The 14,598-nt window shown below is 42.8% G+C and overlaps 1 protein-coding gene across 3 annotated transcripts in view; it reads right to left on the bottom strand.

The window, feature by feature from the left end:
* FMN1 (formin 1) overlaps positions 1-14,598 on the bottom strand; it is a 367,926-nt gene that overhangs the window by 327,554 nt on the left and 25,774 nt on the right. For all 3 annotated transcript variants that reach the window (XM_084776574.1, XM_084776572.1, XM_084776573.1), the window contains one exon: positions 2,753-4,740. In XM_084776574.1, the coding sequence (XP_084632700.1) occupies positions 2,753-4,628 (1,876 nt within the window). In that variant the 5' untranslated portion in view covers positions 4,629-4,740. The remainder of the gene's footprint in view (positions 1-2,752; positions 4,741-14,598) is intronic.

The following is a 14,598-nucleotide window of genomic DNA, read 5'->3' on the forward strand; positions in this document are numbered from 1 at the left end:
TGAAAATAACCCAAACACTAAACCCCAAGGAGTTCATCTCTCACTTGAGTAATTAATGAGTGCGTTCAACCATCTTACTCTCGTCAGTTCAGTGAAAACCCTAGTTGTTATTTCCACAGGAAACACGTGTCCACGGACCATAAACTCCATCCAGCTAATAGCTAACTTGGGGGAAAGGTGGGGAGTTGGCTTCGGATGAAGGACCACTCTAGGGAGACGGTAAACGAGTTACTTTTGAGCATCTGGCTGCTACTGTCTGAGGCCTCTGCTGAGACTGAGGGGGGAGGAAATGGGAAAAGCAAGAGAGAAGTAGCCAGAAAGGATATTCTTCCTGGCTGAACCCACTGGCTACAGAGGTAACTAAAAAAATGACAAGGACTCTGGCTATAGGATGGAAAGTAAAAAGAAGAAAGGGACAAAAAGATGCACCATTACATCAAAGATGCTTTTTGAACTCTCTCCTGCTCCATGCCTCTCAAGAAGGAGCCAGTAAGACAGGACAAAACGTAAGAGATACTATTTACTACAGAAGCCAAGGCCTCTCCCACTCTGGCTCTTCTCCGGCTTTCTTACTTCTTATTTAATGCTGGTTGCATACGAGGCCTCCATGGCAGAAAGTCTCTGTGATTTTGATAATTGCCTCCTAACAGTGCTACTTAAGATCTCAGGGGAAGAGTGAGCCAAAGTGGAAAGAGTGTTCAGGAACAACTGCATAGAGAAGCCACATGGAGCATCCAACTTGCCCCTCGGTGGGTTCACAGCCAGTTGCTGTGAAACTGACCGCCTTCCTACTTGCTTACAGGCAACCAAGCTTAATCCTTATTAGCTTATAAAAGGATGCGGGCTTTTTATAGCATAAGAAACTATAATAAATTAAGGGACAGAGGTCTTACAAAATACCAAATATATTCAATGTGGAGATTTGGGGTGAGGAGTGCATAGAACCCTAGAATTTGATGTAATTTCTAAATCTTAGTTTCTTTTTCTGTTGCTGTGATAAAACGCCATGACAAAAGCAACTTAGGAGAGAAAGGTTCACTTCGGTGCTAAGTTCATCATGGTAGGACAGCCAAAGCAGCAAGAACTTGAAGCTGTTGGTCACACTGCATCCACAATCCAGAAGCAGAGAGCAACGGATATGCTGCTTGTCACCTCACTCTCTCCTTTTTATATGGTCCAGTAGTCCCTGCCAAGGGCATGATCCCAACCACAATTGAGATAGGTCTTCCCACACATCTAATTCCACTGAGCTTGCTTGCCAACTGATCCCAAGTTGCCAGCATCTGTGCTCAGAAAGTATTTTCATTATTAGAGTTCTGCAGTACGTGATATGAACCTTAACCATTCTATGACTTTTCTACTGAGGCAGAAAGTGACAAGTCTTTGCCAAACAAAGATGGACATATTGAATAAGCAAGATGGAAAAGTAGTTATTGCATTTCTTTAAAAAAAAAAAAACCTCCCTGCATCAGGGATTTAGAGAAACTTATAAAATGTCACAAGTTCAAGAGAAAGCTTTTGACAACTCTTATTTCCTAGATCAATGCCATTATCTCAAAATTTCACATGAGTTTTCTACAAATAAAATTCCAGTACCCTCTAAGAGATCATATTACAAGTTACTTTCTAGCCTAAGACGCTGACCATATGCTGCCGAAGAACCAATTGCCGGCACAATGGCATACAAACCCCCAATCAGCGCACTGGCTTAGGGAAAGGATATAGGACTAGGACCCCTGATTGAACACTCAAAACTATTTTCATGTAAAAATTTAAATTGCATCAAGCATACAAGTCAGAGGAGCTCCTTAGTACCTTATGTGTGAGAAATGGTTTTGTTATCCTAGTCACAGCGGTAATGCATAAATAAAACACATTTAACATTCAACAGCTGTTTGAGTGACTAAATAAAAAGAGAACAAAAGAAAACACAAAACAAGTTTCCTTTTCCAAAACAAAATTTGTGTTTTGTTTTCAGAACTAGGGTTTCATCAAGTCCTATAGGCCTTAAATTCTCTTCATAGCTCAGGCTGGCCTTAAACGCTCTTTGTAGCTGAAGCTAGCCTTAAAGTGATGATCCTATTACGCCAGCCCTCCAACTGGGCACAGACAAGCACACCATGCACCCACATATCTTCACATTAGATTTAATGCTTCCTTTCAGGTTAAAAAAAGTATTTTTGTCATAAATCATGGCACTTAAAAATATGTTTATAGAAAAATAAAACAAACAAGCAAAAACCCTGAGTATCTATAGACAGATGAGTAAAAACAGTGTGCTTTTGTGCTTCTGCTTAGAGACTCCCTAGAATGACATCAGCAGCATCACTGGTAGAATTTAGGTCAATGGGCCAATTACTCAGTGCTAACATCAAAGGCAGAGACAAGCTGCTGCTTCTCTGCTTGTTCCCTTCTGAGTCTCAGTGTTAAGCAATCTTGGAGGCAACTTTATGTGCCACAAGTAAATGAATAAATAAATAAATAATAAATAAACAAACGAGTAAGTAAATAAACCTCAAAGCTCATATAAAGTAATGCTTCTGGGAACAATTTCAGTCTTAGCTCTTTGGGGCAACAGCATCACACCATTACCACATCACAGATGCAAATCTCATTTCTTGTTGCCACGTGAACGGTGCCCTCTAGGAGTATCCATCCAATGTTAACCAGCCAGTCTCTAACAGCAGAAGTAGATCGATAGCTGTCGAATCTCCCAAGCACAGATCTAAACAGCTTAAAAAACGAGACTAACCTGGTGGCGCCTGGTGCAGGGGTGGAGCTGTGGTCTTCTCCGGCCCCAAGCTTTTCTCTGAAGGTTCCTCAGATAGCAGCCAGCTCTGGCTCGCTCTGAGGTTAGTTGGGCTGGTTCCTTTGGTCTCCGTGACCTTCGTAGAAGAGGATGGCTCCAAGGTGTCGGCAGAGGGGAACCCAGAGGAGACACCGTTCTTCCTACTAGGGCAGTCATTAAAAACAGCTTCTCCCTCGCTAGGCAGTGGAGGGAGCAGAAGAATCCTGTGGTGCTGCTGTGGGCTGGGGCACCTTGGAGACAGAGGCGAGGGAACAGGTGACAGCCGTTTGTGTGCGCTGGACTGAGGCAATGAATTATTAAGTACCATGCCGAGAGCTGTTGGTGCTTGGGGGGATGGCTTCTTCTCACTGCACTTGGGTTGTGGGGAATCAGGACCTACAGTGGGGGGTAGATCCAGAAGCAAGAATTTATGGCCACTCCGGGGTAGCTTGGCCTTCGTTTGGCTTCCAGTTTCTGGCAAAGCGTGGGTGGCCTTTGTGTTGAGGGAGAAGCCCAACCTTTTCCCCTCAGTGGCTTCATCTAACTTCTCGCTCTCTATCACTTTCCGGAGAACCTTGTTCACAGCCCCCTCGGTGCTGGCTGGTTCCCTGGTAATGGAGGCTCTCTCTGTGGCTGAGGGCTGCAATGACTTGACCGCTCGCTGCTCTTCCCCCAGCCTCCTGCGACTGTGAGGCTCAGCCCCAGCTCTTGGAAGGGCTAGGAAGTCAGCTTTTGGGAGATATTCAGTTTGGGTCGGTGGGCAAAAGGCATCCCTTCCCTCGCCATCGGGATGCGCTCTAACTACTCTTTGCACTGGAGCAGACAGTTCCTGGACCTTGGCCACTACTTTGGAAACAGGTTTCTTCCTGCAAGTCCGCTCCAATGATTTTGACTTCCGAGTCCCGCCGCCCCATCTCTCGGCCCTTGGATGTTTCTCGTGGCTTTTAGGCAAAGTTGGTTGTGGGGGCTCCTGCTCATGAGGACTCCTGAGCTGCCCTCCAACGCCAGCACCTCCTACCTCAGTGGGGCTGCTGTCAGGGGACAGAGGTCCTTCAAGATCAGTGTCCTCTGAGGTCCTTCCAGAGTTTCCGAAGCCCAGGTCTGCATCTGATGTTCTGAGGATGTTGGCAGGGCAGCTCTCTCTCCTCCGGAGGGAAGAGGTAAGTGTTCCCTGGGGAACTAAATTGCCTCTTTCTTCTAGGAGCCGGAGATTAGGCCTAGCTCGAGAAGAGGAAAGGGAGCTGCTGGAACAGACCTGGTCCTTCCCCATCTGAGGAGCTGACTCCTGCCAGCCACGCCCTTTCCTCCTGTTTCTCTTCTGCCGGAGCTCCTCCGGGCTCTCTCTCCTCCTGCCAGACCTCCGGGGCTTTTTGCTCCCTTGGGTGCCCCTCCTAATGAGAGAGCTCACAGGGAGCTCTCTGCTCCAGTTGCCAGCCCTCTGTAAGCAGTCCTCCTCCGAGGCAAGGTTCACTGACATCTCCTGCAACTTCCCCTCCTGGCTCCCCATCGAAACGCTCAGGATGTGGTCTGACCTGAGCAGACTGTCCAGCAGCCTCTCTCTCTCTGCTGTGAGCTTGTATAGCTCTGTCAGAATGTCTTTTGTGGGAGTCTGTTTGAAAAATATGTCGCCTGGATGTTCGTTCGGCTGCTGGCTGAGGCTGGTGATGTCTGGCCCCTCCCTGACTTGGTAGCAGTTGTGATAAGCATTATTGGATCTGTCTAGAGTTACGGTGCCCTTGTATGAAAATCCTCTGACTTCCCCCTTCGGAAGATAGAAGCTGATATAGCAGAGTTCGGTGATGGGGTTATGCAACTGGAGGGTGCAGTAAGTGCCTTCCATTATGCCTACCTAATTATTCATGCCGTGGAGATGCTGGTCTGTGGTCAGCTCCAGTGGGGAGGCATGTGATGGTGGCTAGGCAGCTGACAGTCCTCTCCCGCAATGAGGCTGCCTGTTAGAGAAAAACAGGAAGAAAGCAGCTTGTCTAACAGAGTGTACACATCACAGGTCGACATCAATCAGGGTGTAACCACACTGATCCTTTCTGGCCAGGAGCCTGGATGCAGCTTCTTAGGCTCTTACCCACTTAGATCAGGAGGCTTTTCTATAGCCAGGAGATGGGTAAGGGCTCTCACTTTAGTCCCAGGCAACACGTTGCTTTTCTCTGCTTGGGAACCCACTGTGCAGTCCAGAGTCAATCTGTCTGCCTCTTCAGGCCACAGTTTCTATTCTTCTGTAAAACAGCTATCAAGAGCCGGGCGGTGGTGGCTTACGCCTTTAATCTCAGCACTCGGGAGGCAGAGGCAGGCAGATCACTGTGAGTTCCAGGCCAGCCTGGTCTACAAGGCGAGTCCAGGACAGCCAAAGATACACAGAGAAACCCTGTCTCGGGGGAAAAAAACCAGCTATCGAAACTTCCAGGAAATTGGGGAGGACAGGACTTCGAGAACCTTAGAAATGATAGTTGTTTCAGTGACTCATGTTTGGGATATTATTTTCAAAGATGAGAAGCTTCTAAGATTCTCTTACACTAAAGCACAGTGTGAAGTAAAAGCATCAGACCAGACAGCTGAAGTGGGGTGAAGCTTCAGGCCTGCCAGACTCTTTGAAGAGTTCTATTGAAATGCCTTCTACAAAAAATATGAAGTCTTACCTCTAAAAGTTTAAAATTAAGTAACTCGGGAAGCTTAGTTAAATTTTTGTTTGTTTTGAGACAGGGCTTTCTATGTAGCCTTGGCTGGTATGGAACTTACTATGTAGACTAGGCTGGATTTGAACTTGTGAGACAAGTTGTTATATATAAGCTTGACATGACCCTCCTGCCTCTGCCTCTGCCTCCCAAACGCTGAGATTAGAGGTGTGCAGTATCATGCCCAGCTTGGTTTTGTGTTGTAATGTTTTCCCTTTCTATCTGTTGACTATCTGAAGCCAAGTAAAAAGGAAGAAAAAAATACTGCTAGTCCTTAGATATTTCTAAAGACTTGATCATAGAGGTGGTTGGAAATGCCATGTGAGGGCAAAGGTGGGTTCTTCCTTATGTAATCTGAAAGGGTCTCAAAAAATGTCTTCATAACTAACACCCCCACAAACAAATATGGACCTTAGAATGCTACACTGTAACTGTCATTTTTAAAGTTACTATCCCACCCAGTCTTCAAGTTGCTCTCACTTAAAGAACATTCCCCTAGGAATAACAAAATAACCATCTGATATAGTTTGTAATTTACTTTCCCCAAGTTGTTTTTTTTTTTCCTTAACTGATTTTAAAGTAGAAAAAAATGTTATATAAAAGTACATTTTGAATTCAGAAAGGAGGAAGAATTTGTAATGCAAACTCCTTCAGGAAAACACACGAAGCTACGTGACAAAATGAGGTGGGGGTGCATGGGGAGGGGGTGGATGGGGGGTCATCTGATCAAGACAGAAGAGTTGGGAGGAGTTATACAATTCCAAATAAGAATATGCGTGCTTGTTTGAAAAGCCTATTTCCTAGGAGGAGGAGTTCTTATAGATTAAGTACATATTCACAGATACTATTATTTCTTCTTCACTGAGTCAAAGGGTCATCAGGGAACAAGGAGAAGATGCACAAAAGAGATGAGAAGTCGCAGGCCTTGCCTTTTTCACAGTTACATGCAGTCTGCTCTCTTTCACTTATCATATCTTTAAAAATCGTTGTAAAGTGCTTGCTGTTAGTACTTCCTAAACGTGTGTGTGTGTGTGTGTGTGGATACTTGATAATTACTGGCACAAACTCTGTGAACATATCCAAGAATTCGTTTGAGAGGTAATCCTTCAGTCTGTGATTTACAGCAGTTACGAAGAGTGGTGTGTGTCTGCGGTGCACGATACTGAGCACTCAGAATTCAGAGTTCCATTTATGAATTCTCAGACAAGCCGAAGGGAAGTACCACAAGTGCCATCGTGAATTATGGAAAGACAAGCTTCCCTCCTCTGCCTTCAAGTATCCTCCTCCAGCTCAGCGTAGCTTAATGGCTTCCCAGGATGATAAGAGTGTCTGTTGTAAGGGAGGGAGGCACACTGCAGACTTTTCAGAATCCTTTTCTAGTAGCAGTTTACAGTTCATGTCGTAATTTCAAGTAGAACTAGGACTGCCTAGTGCCTCTTTCCCAGGAAGACTTATACACACTTATACTTTGACATTATCATCTCATTTAATCAGCACGGCACCATTTTACAGATGAAAAAACCGAAGGCTGGAGACATAAGGAATTTGCCTATGAGGATTCCTCCAAGAAGATGCAAGTTTAAAGGCCAAGTCTGTCTTCCCACATTGATTTGTGGATAACTCTGCTCTCCCTCTACTGCTTCTATTAATAAAGAGAAGACTCCCTTTGTTATGTCAATGGGATGCAACAATTTTTTCATCAATGCCCCATATCTTCTAACATTCACTGGATGGTGTCAGCAGGTCAGACTACATGAGGTACCCTGATATTATCCTTTAAATCATAAAGGTGAGAAAAAGAACAACAGAAATTCATTGAGTCAGAAAGTAAAATCTGCCTTTGTCTATAAAGGGAAACCCAGTGGATATTCTGATTTAAAAATTAAGGATGGCACAGGTAATATGAAGGAAAAGTATAATAATGGAGATGGGATTTAAGTAAGGAGAGGATGTTTGAAAAGCCAATATGAAAATCTATGGTTTTATACATTCATACATATATTCCTATAAGAGTTTTCTTGGAGTAACCTGGACAGGAGATTATGTTAACCCCAGACATCCTAGATTGTGAAATAAAGAGCCCACTGCCAGATGTAAGATAACTTCCTTCAAGATGATAGTCACAGGTGTCTCAGAGACCATGGCACCCCAAATAAAATTTCGTTTAGTTTCCCACCAGACCTTGACAGTAAGACCCTATTGATGAAGGCGTCATACAGGCTGGTCATAGAACATGGAAAAATAGAGTTGGTACTGACCAATAATGAGGCTTCCTCCCTGCTGATAATTTTTATAGGATAAGAACATGCTATTGTCTGATGAAGGAAAAGTCATTATCGTCCTAGTCCGTACAGTCCTAAAGCTGTAATAACAACCAGTGTGGAAAAATATGCCCCTTGGTATACTAGGGGCACAAGTGTTGTGAGGGTAACCATTTTCTTATTGGTTTTTAAGGTTTGTTCCACACACATACATGCCCGGTATTGCATACCCTCCCCCAAATCCATGGGAAGCTTCTAGGCTTCAGGAGTGAACCTCTTACTATTATGTTGCTAAATGGATATAGGATCAAACTTCCATCTAAATTTAAATCTATTTACTGATTAATGCTGTTCTGAGACCCCATCAGAGAAGGTTCTTTGTGCAGCAGACAGTGGCTAACACAGAAACTCACAACAAAGTACAAAGAACAATAAGTGTCCGTGGAGTGCTCAGACATAAATGGGACATCTGTATCATACTCCTTCTCCAAAGCTCAGGCACCACCATAGAAGGGGGAGGGATGTTGTAAGAGGCAGAGGTCAAAGGTCAGGAAGTACCAGAGTAAAAAGGACTGCTGTACTTATAAATTCACAGCAGTTATGGTTGCCTGAACAATATCAAGTCATAAGCCCATCCCCTAGCTGTGGAACCATGGATAGTGAATACCTTCAGTTATCCTTAAGGGTCAAAGGCCAGGATATTGCCCTACACACAGAGAGAAGTATATGAGAAACAAAAATTGGGGTCAGGGAGTTACTTTAAACCATAAAGTGGGGGTGGATCTGAGGAGTAGAGGTGAATATAAACAAACTATGTTGTATGAAATTCCCAATGAATTAATAAAAAATACTATTTTAGAAAAGAAGCCAAGAGTAGAAATTTCTTTCTGAAAGAGAGAGAGAGACAGAGACAGAGAGAGACAGAGAGAGACAGACAGACAGACAGACAGACACACACACACATACACACACAGAGACAGAGAAAGAGACAGAGAGAGAGACAGAGAGAGACACAGAGACAGAGACACACACGGAGAGAGACAGAGAGACAGAGAGAGAGACAGAAACAGAGACAGAGGCAGAGAGACAGACAGAGACAGAGACAGAGACAGAGACAGACTCATTTATTTCCTGAAGATATCAGACATGGCAGTCCAGGGGACTAAGTGTTTTATGTACTGGTCTTAGTATATCTCTGTTTTATAGATGGAGGAAATGTCATGATTAAAAGTCTGTTAGTCCCAATCACAATACTCAAATCAAGGCTTAGAAAACTATGATATGGTATTCTATAGCAATAAATATATAATATAAAATATGAAGCTACCATTATTAAAAAAATGGTACATAATGGTGCCATACCATTATGACATCTTCATCCTTCCTGAGACCTTAATATTGAGTATCTTTATGTTTGTGGGGCCCATATCTGTAGCTGTTTTGGTTTGATGTCAACTTTAACACAAACTAGAGTTATTTGGGAAGGGGGACTCTCAATTGAGAAAATGCTTCCTTAGGACTGACCTACGGTCGAGTCGGCCAGCCAGGCCTTTTCTTGATTACTGATTGATACAGGAAGGTCCAGCTAGGCCACTGTGGGTGGTGCCAACCCTGGGCAAGTGGTGCTGCACTATGTTAAAATAAGCGAGTCAATAAACAGCACTCCTCCATGGCTTCTGCTTCAGTTCCCGACTCCAAGCTGCTGTCTTGAGTTCTAGCGCTGACTTCTCTCACTGACAGAAGAGTGTAAGTGGAAATAAACCCTCTTCTCCACAAGCTGCCTTTGTGACACAGCAACAGAAGCCCTACCTAAGGCAGTATCTGTGACCAAGAAACTACAAAAACGTCTTCACCCAGAGAAGGAAACTGTGTGCACAACTGAACATTCTGAACCCTCTGTGGTACCAAGCAAGAAGCAGGCTTGAAAGCACAGGAGGAGCTCTAGCTCTGAGGAGCCATTAGAAAGCGGGGCTGAGTCATCACACAGATGTTTCCATTTGAGAAACCAGACGCAAGGTAAAAAAAGACACACGGTGTGGAGTGGGGTTCGGTGCTCCAGCCCTACCCTCTATGCTGAGCTATTTCAGGCAGCATTTCCTCAGTCTGCTTTGACTCACACACAGCAGCTCTGCAGGAACCACACATTCGATTATACATCCTAATTCAGCCCATGCAGTGGCTTTCTCTGGTTGTACTCAGTGTCAAAGCACTTTGCTTCCCTGGGGAGTCTCGTGCTTTCCATTCCCTCTTGTTAACTCCCAGGCTGACATTTTCTCTGCGACAACATTGTGGGGTGATCTACTCCCTGACTTGTTTCCCAATAGCAAGGAGATGACATCATTCTACCCCAGATGGAAATATCTGTTGTGCCTCCTCATAATGAGAAATGATTGCCTTTTCGGAGATGGTATCCAACGCTTATAGGACATTTCACAAAATGCCCAAAATAAGTTCAAGGGATTAGTTGTGGTCATGCTGTCTGCTGACTGTAGATTCCCTAATTGATTTTGGCCCTAAAAGACCAATTCAAAGCTTTCTTTGGTTAGTCACTGGCACAGTCACGACCGGAGACTCCATCTGGGTCCAATATTGCAAAGACTGATTCGCCGTAATGTCCATTATTGAACTTTAAATTTTCCACTGGTCCAGTCTTCACATCATTGAAATAGAGACAATTGACTTTAATGGATTCAGTTACTAAGTTCCCCTGCAGTTTTATTTCTACTGGGTTTAGACTTTGAGAAACAATCATAGCAGATTGTGGAGAGAAATTAAGAGAGGCCAGTGTGCTCCGTCCTAGGCTGCAGTTTGCTGTGGGTGTGCCCTCTAACAGCGACCACGCCTCCTCTTGGGTACCACTTGCTGCTCCATCAATAGATCCTTTCTTCACGTACCAGTTATTGCTCCTTCCTGTTGCTTATTCAATTCTAAATGGCTTGAATTCTCCCTCTTGTGATCTTGGATAAATCATAGCTATCTGTCCACTTTCTATTTACTTCCCTCGCCCAATGCTGGGATTCAGTGCAGTGCTACTATTTTGCACTTTGAGTAATTTTTCAAATGGGAAATATAACCATGAAGGATTTTCTTCCTGGATTTTTTTCTCATTTGAAGACAATTTTGTTGTTTTGTTTTTGTTGTTAACTTATACACGGTAAAAGTAGGACTAAGAGTGATAAAAAAAATCACTAGAATTATACATTAATCTATAGAATTATACACTAGAATAGAAATCAGAGAGAGACCCAACCCATAAAATATCAAAAACCAATCAAGAAGAGCTCAACGTGTTTGTAGCACGTAAAGTTTGCAGGATTAGGATAATTTGTCAGACAGAAGAAAACATTTCAAGTATCCCCTAACTAAAAGGAAGGTTTTGATAGACAAAGATGTCAAGAATTGGGGACATCATATTAGACAGAAAAATCAGCTGATGCATACAAAGGTCACTATTGCTTAGATATCTATCAAGAGAGATTAGTCAAAGAAGACAATGCAGAGGCTGAACAATTTTGAAGGATCATAAATGTAGTTCCAGAGGCTGGAAAGCTAAAAGCATGGCATGAACACCTATGATGTGTCACCTCATCCAAAAGGTAGAAAGACCTTAGCAAATGTAGCTAAACTCGTTTCTAAACCAAACCCACAGAGCTGGATAGATAGTTCAGTGGTTAAGAGCACATGCTACTCTTCCAATGGCCCAGATTTTATTCCCAGCACCCAAATGGTGGCTCACAACCATCCTAACTCCAGTTCCAGGGATCTGATATCCTCCTCTGGCCTTCATGGGCATCAGACATGCATGCATATGGTGAGCATACAGACATGTAGGCAAAATATACATACATATGAACAAGTCTTTTAAAAATGAAAATTAAATTTAATATAACACATTTTCCCAGAAATAACAACATTATTTGTTTATTGGGGGGGGGTTGCCTTCACAACCTGCATACATCCTGTTTCTCCCTTTACAAACACAATTGCATTGGTGACTGAGTTTCTAACACAGGGACTTTAGAGGGAGAAAACCTGAACCACAGCAAGAGAGATGTCCTGTTGCAGAAATATTTAAATTCAGGTTGGTTGGAAATTAATTCTAACTTCATGGGAAAATTATTCATGAAGCCACTGATGAGTTTTGATCAGGGGAGTGTGTTTAGCTCTAGATTCAAGGGAGACTATTGGCAGTAATGCCAGGGCAGACTGGAGTAGAGAGACTGGCGGGTATTCAAGAATGAGGGATGGGGACATCAAATTCTGAAAGAAAACTGAGAAGAAAGGAATGGGGTGGGGTTATAGACTGGGAAGTAGTTTTTTTTCAGCAGAGAAACACTGCACCGGATAGTACTGTAGAGCGTAAGAGAGAATGGTGAGGAAAAGGAAATATAAGAAGTAGGTACTAAGTCCTTTGTTTGCCATGTTTATGCCATTTTCCTAGGACATGAGAAACCTGGGAATGTTTTTAAGTTGAAAAGAAGAGGGCAGTGACAATGGGGGATATCAAAGGAACAAGTGAGAGATGGAAACAAATATGAGACATCAGATAAAGGTGGGACTCATGAGTAGGAGAAGGCATGAGTACCAGGACACATGGGGGAAGAGGCATCACTGACACGAAAAGTTTTATTTCGTGCCAAAAGCCTATAGCTAAGTAAAGGAGAGAAGATGGTGATACACATGGAAACACATGTTACATATCTCAATGGATTTTCTTTCCTCCAAAAAAGCTCACAATTTTTATGACTTTCCTTGCATTACAAGTAGAGCTGCACCAAACCAGTCTATATGCAAGAGTCAAAATATCTGTCTTCCTAGCTCCATTTCTACTGTGAAATCACCCACAGTCCATGTTGGGTCTTATGATGCTGTTAAGTATCTACCACAAATAAATTGGAGGCCAAATTTTGTTCAACAGGATTATTTTAATTGGTGAATAGCCAAATTTGTGAGCTATCAAAGCAGGGAGGGGAAGGGCTTCATTTTCAGGGTCTTATTTTTCCTTTTTTTTTTTCTGTGCTTACTTATTTATTTACATATTTATTTCTGACCCAGAAACCACCCTGCCCAGTTACCCAGATATGCTTTATAATATTCCTTGAAGAGCCTCTTACACCCCACAGTGAATCTTCTCTATGCCCTTGCTCCTCCTCCTCCTCCTCTCCCGTAAGTCTTATTACACAAAGAAAAGTGAAAAATCAGTTTTCCATGTGATCTCCATGAGAACATATGGTCTGACATTCTCTATACATCAGTGGATCCATGTGACTATCTACTTCATATCATCTCTGTAGTCTATGCCATCCATGCTGAAGCTTTCTTCATGATGCAGAGTGGAAGTAGCTATGAGATTTTTACTCATTGGAGGCTCAAGGATTTACCACAATGGCTGACTATGTAGCCTCTCACAAAGCAAGTTAGACACACTCCAACTACAGTGGAACTTAGTATATATTTTATCTGTTGTACACATTTCCCAGTGCAGTGAGTCCTAGCTTGGAAAGATAGTAATGTTACAATCAAATTGAAGTTTCAAAAGCAGGAATTTTGCCTCTGCGGTGTATACTGCTCTAGCGCCCCCTTCTTGCAATGCTGCAAGAAGACAAAAGAAAATGATAAAATCATTGTCATTACAAAAAAGAAAAAAAAGTCATTGGAAGACTACAAAAAGCCTCCCTATTTCAGTATTTCTTGTCTCTTAATTATTTTCTTTTCTTTACTTATCTTTGAGCATGCAACAGTGCATAGAAGTGTATATATATGCAAGTAGTGTATTCTGGTGAAATATACCTTCTTTTTCAAACTACAGAGTTTCTTTTAGATTTGACAGCTTACTCCATGTAGTTCTTACCCTTCACCTCAAGGGGATCTTTCAGTCAAAAAGAATTACTGTATACGCTAAGAGAAATTTGTGGTTCCACACTGATGGGTTTTACTCTTAAGAAAAGCTTTGACTAGGATAGATATTTACAGGGTCAAGACTTCAGGCAGGCGAGGGAGAAACTCTCAGATTTGAAGCCCTACAACAGAGTGCAGCCCTTGAGAAGAGAAGGGACCTCAGGATTTTAGGACAGAAAGCTTCTCCATTGGAAGAAAGCCCTTCTTGCTTTCTATTGCACGTGTTTATATGTTATATAGTGTACATTTTTATAGATCATGGTTATGTGACACGATGTGCAAAACTCACAGAAAAGTTGTCCATCTTGAACTGCTATGTGAGCCCCAACTACCCAGCAAGGGAAATAGCCATCAGTATGGCCACTGAGCACGCTGACTTGCTCCTAATCACGGGTACTGAACAATAACTGTGCAACTCAAATCCAAGTTTCTAGATACCCAACAGAGATCTCTTGCCACTCTCCAACACCCACTGACAGGCAATTTTTAAAGGAAAAAAAAAACCAAGAGAAACAAAATGTCATCCGAAAAGCAGTATTTATTGTTCAGTAGTATTTAAAATGCAGGTCAACTCAAAGCCACAGGTTCAAAAGGGTTCTCACTCACACATGACTTTTTAACTCCTCAGAGAGACATCCTTTTAGACTTACTTATCTGATTAAGTATTCAGGATACTGCAAGAGACTAATTTACAGGTAAGCATTTCATAGGCACACCCGATCCCTTTCTACTTGTCATTATGCAGGGAGACTTTTTTCTTATAATTTATTTATTTTTATTTTATGTACATTGGTGTTTTGCTTGGGTTTGTATGACAGTTGGATCTCCTGGGACTGGAGTTACAGTTGTGACCTGCTATGTGGGCATTGGAAATTGAACCCAGGTCCTCTGGAAGAGGAACTGCTCTTAATCGCTGAGCCATCTCTCGAGTACCCAGGTAGACAAGTTTATTCATACTTCA

This window comes from Acomys minous (genome assembly GCF_964271855.1).
Source record: "Acomys minous genome assembly, chromosome: 3".
NCBI classification, from domain to species: Eukaryota; Metazoa; Chordata; class Mammalia; order Rodentia; family Muridae; genus Acomys; species Acomys minous.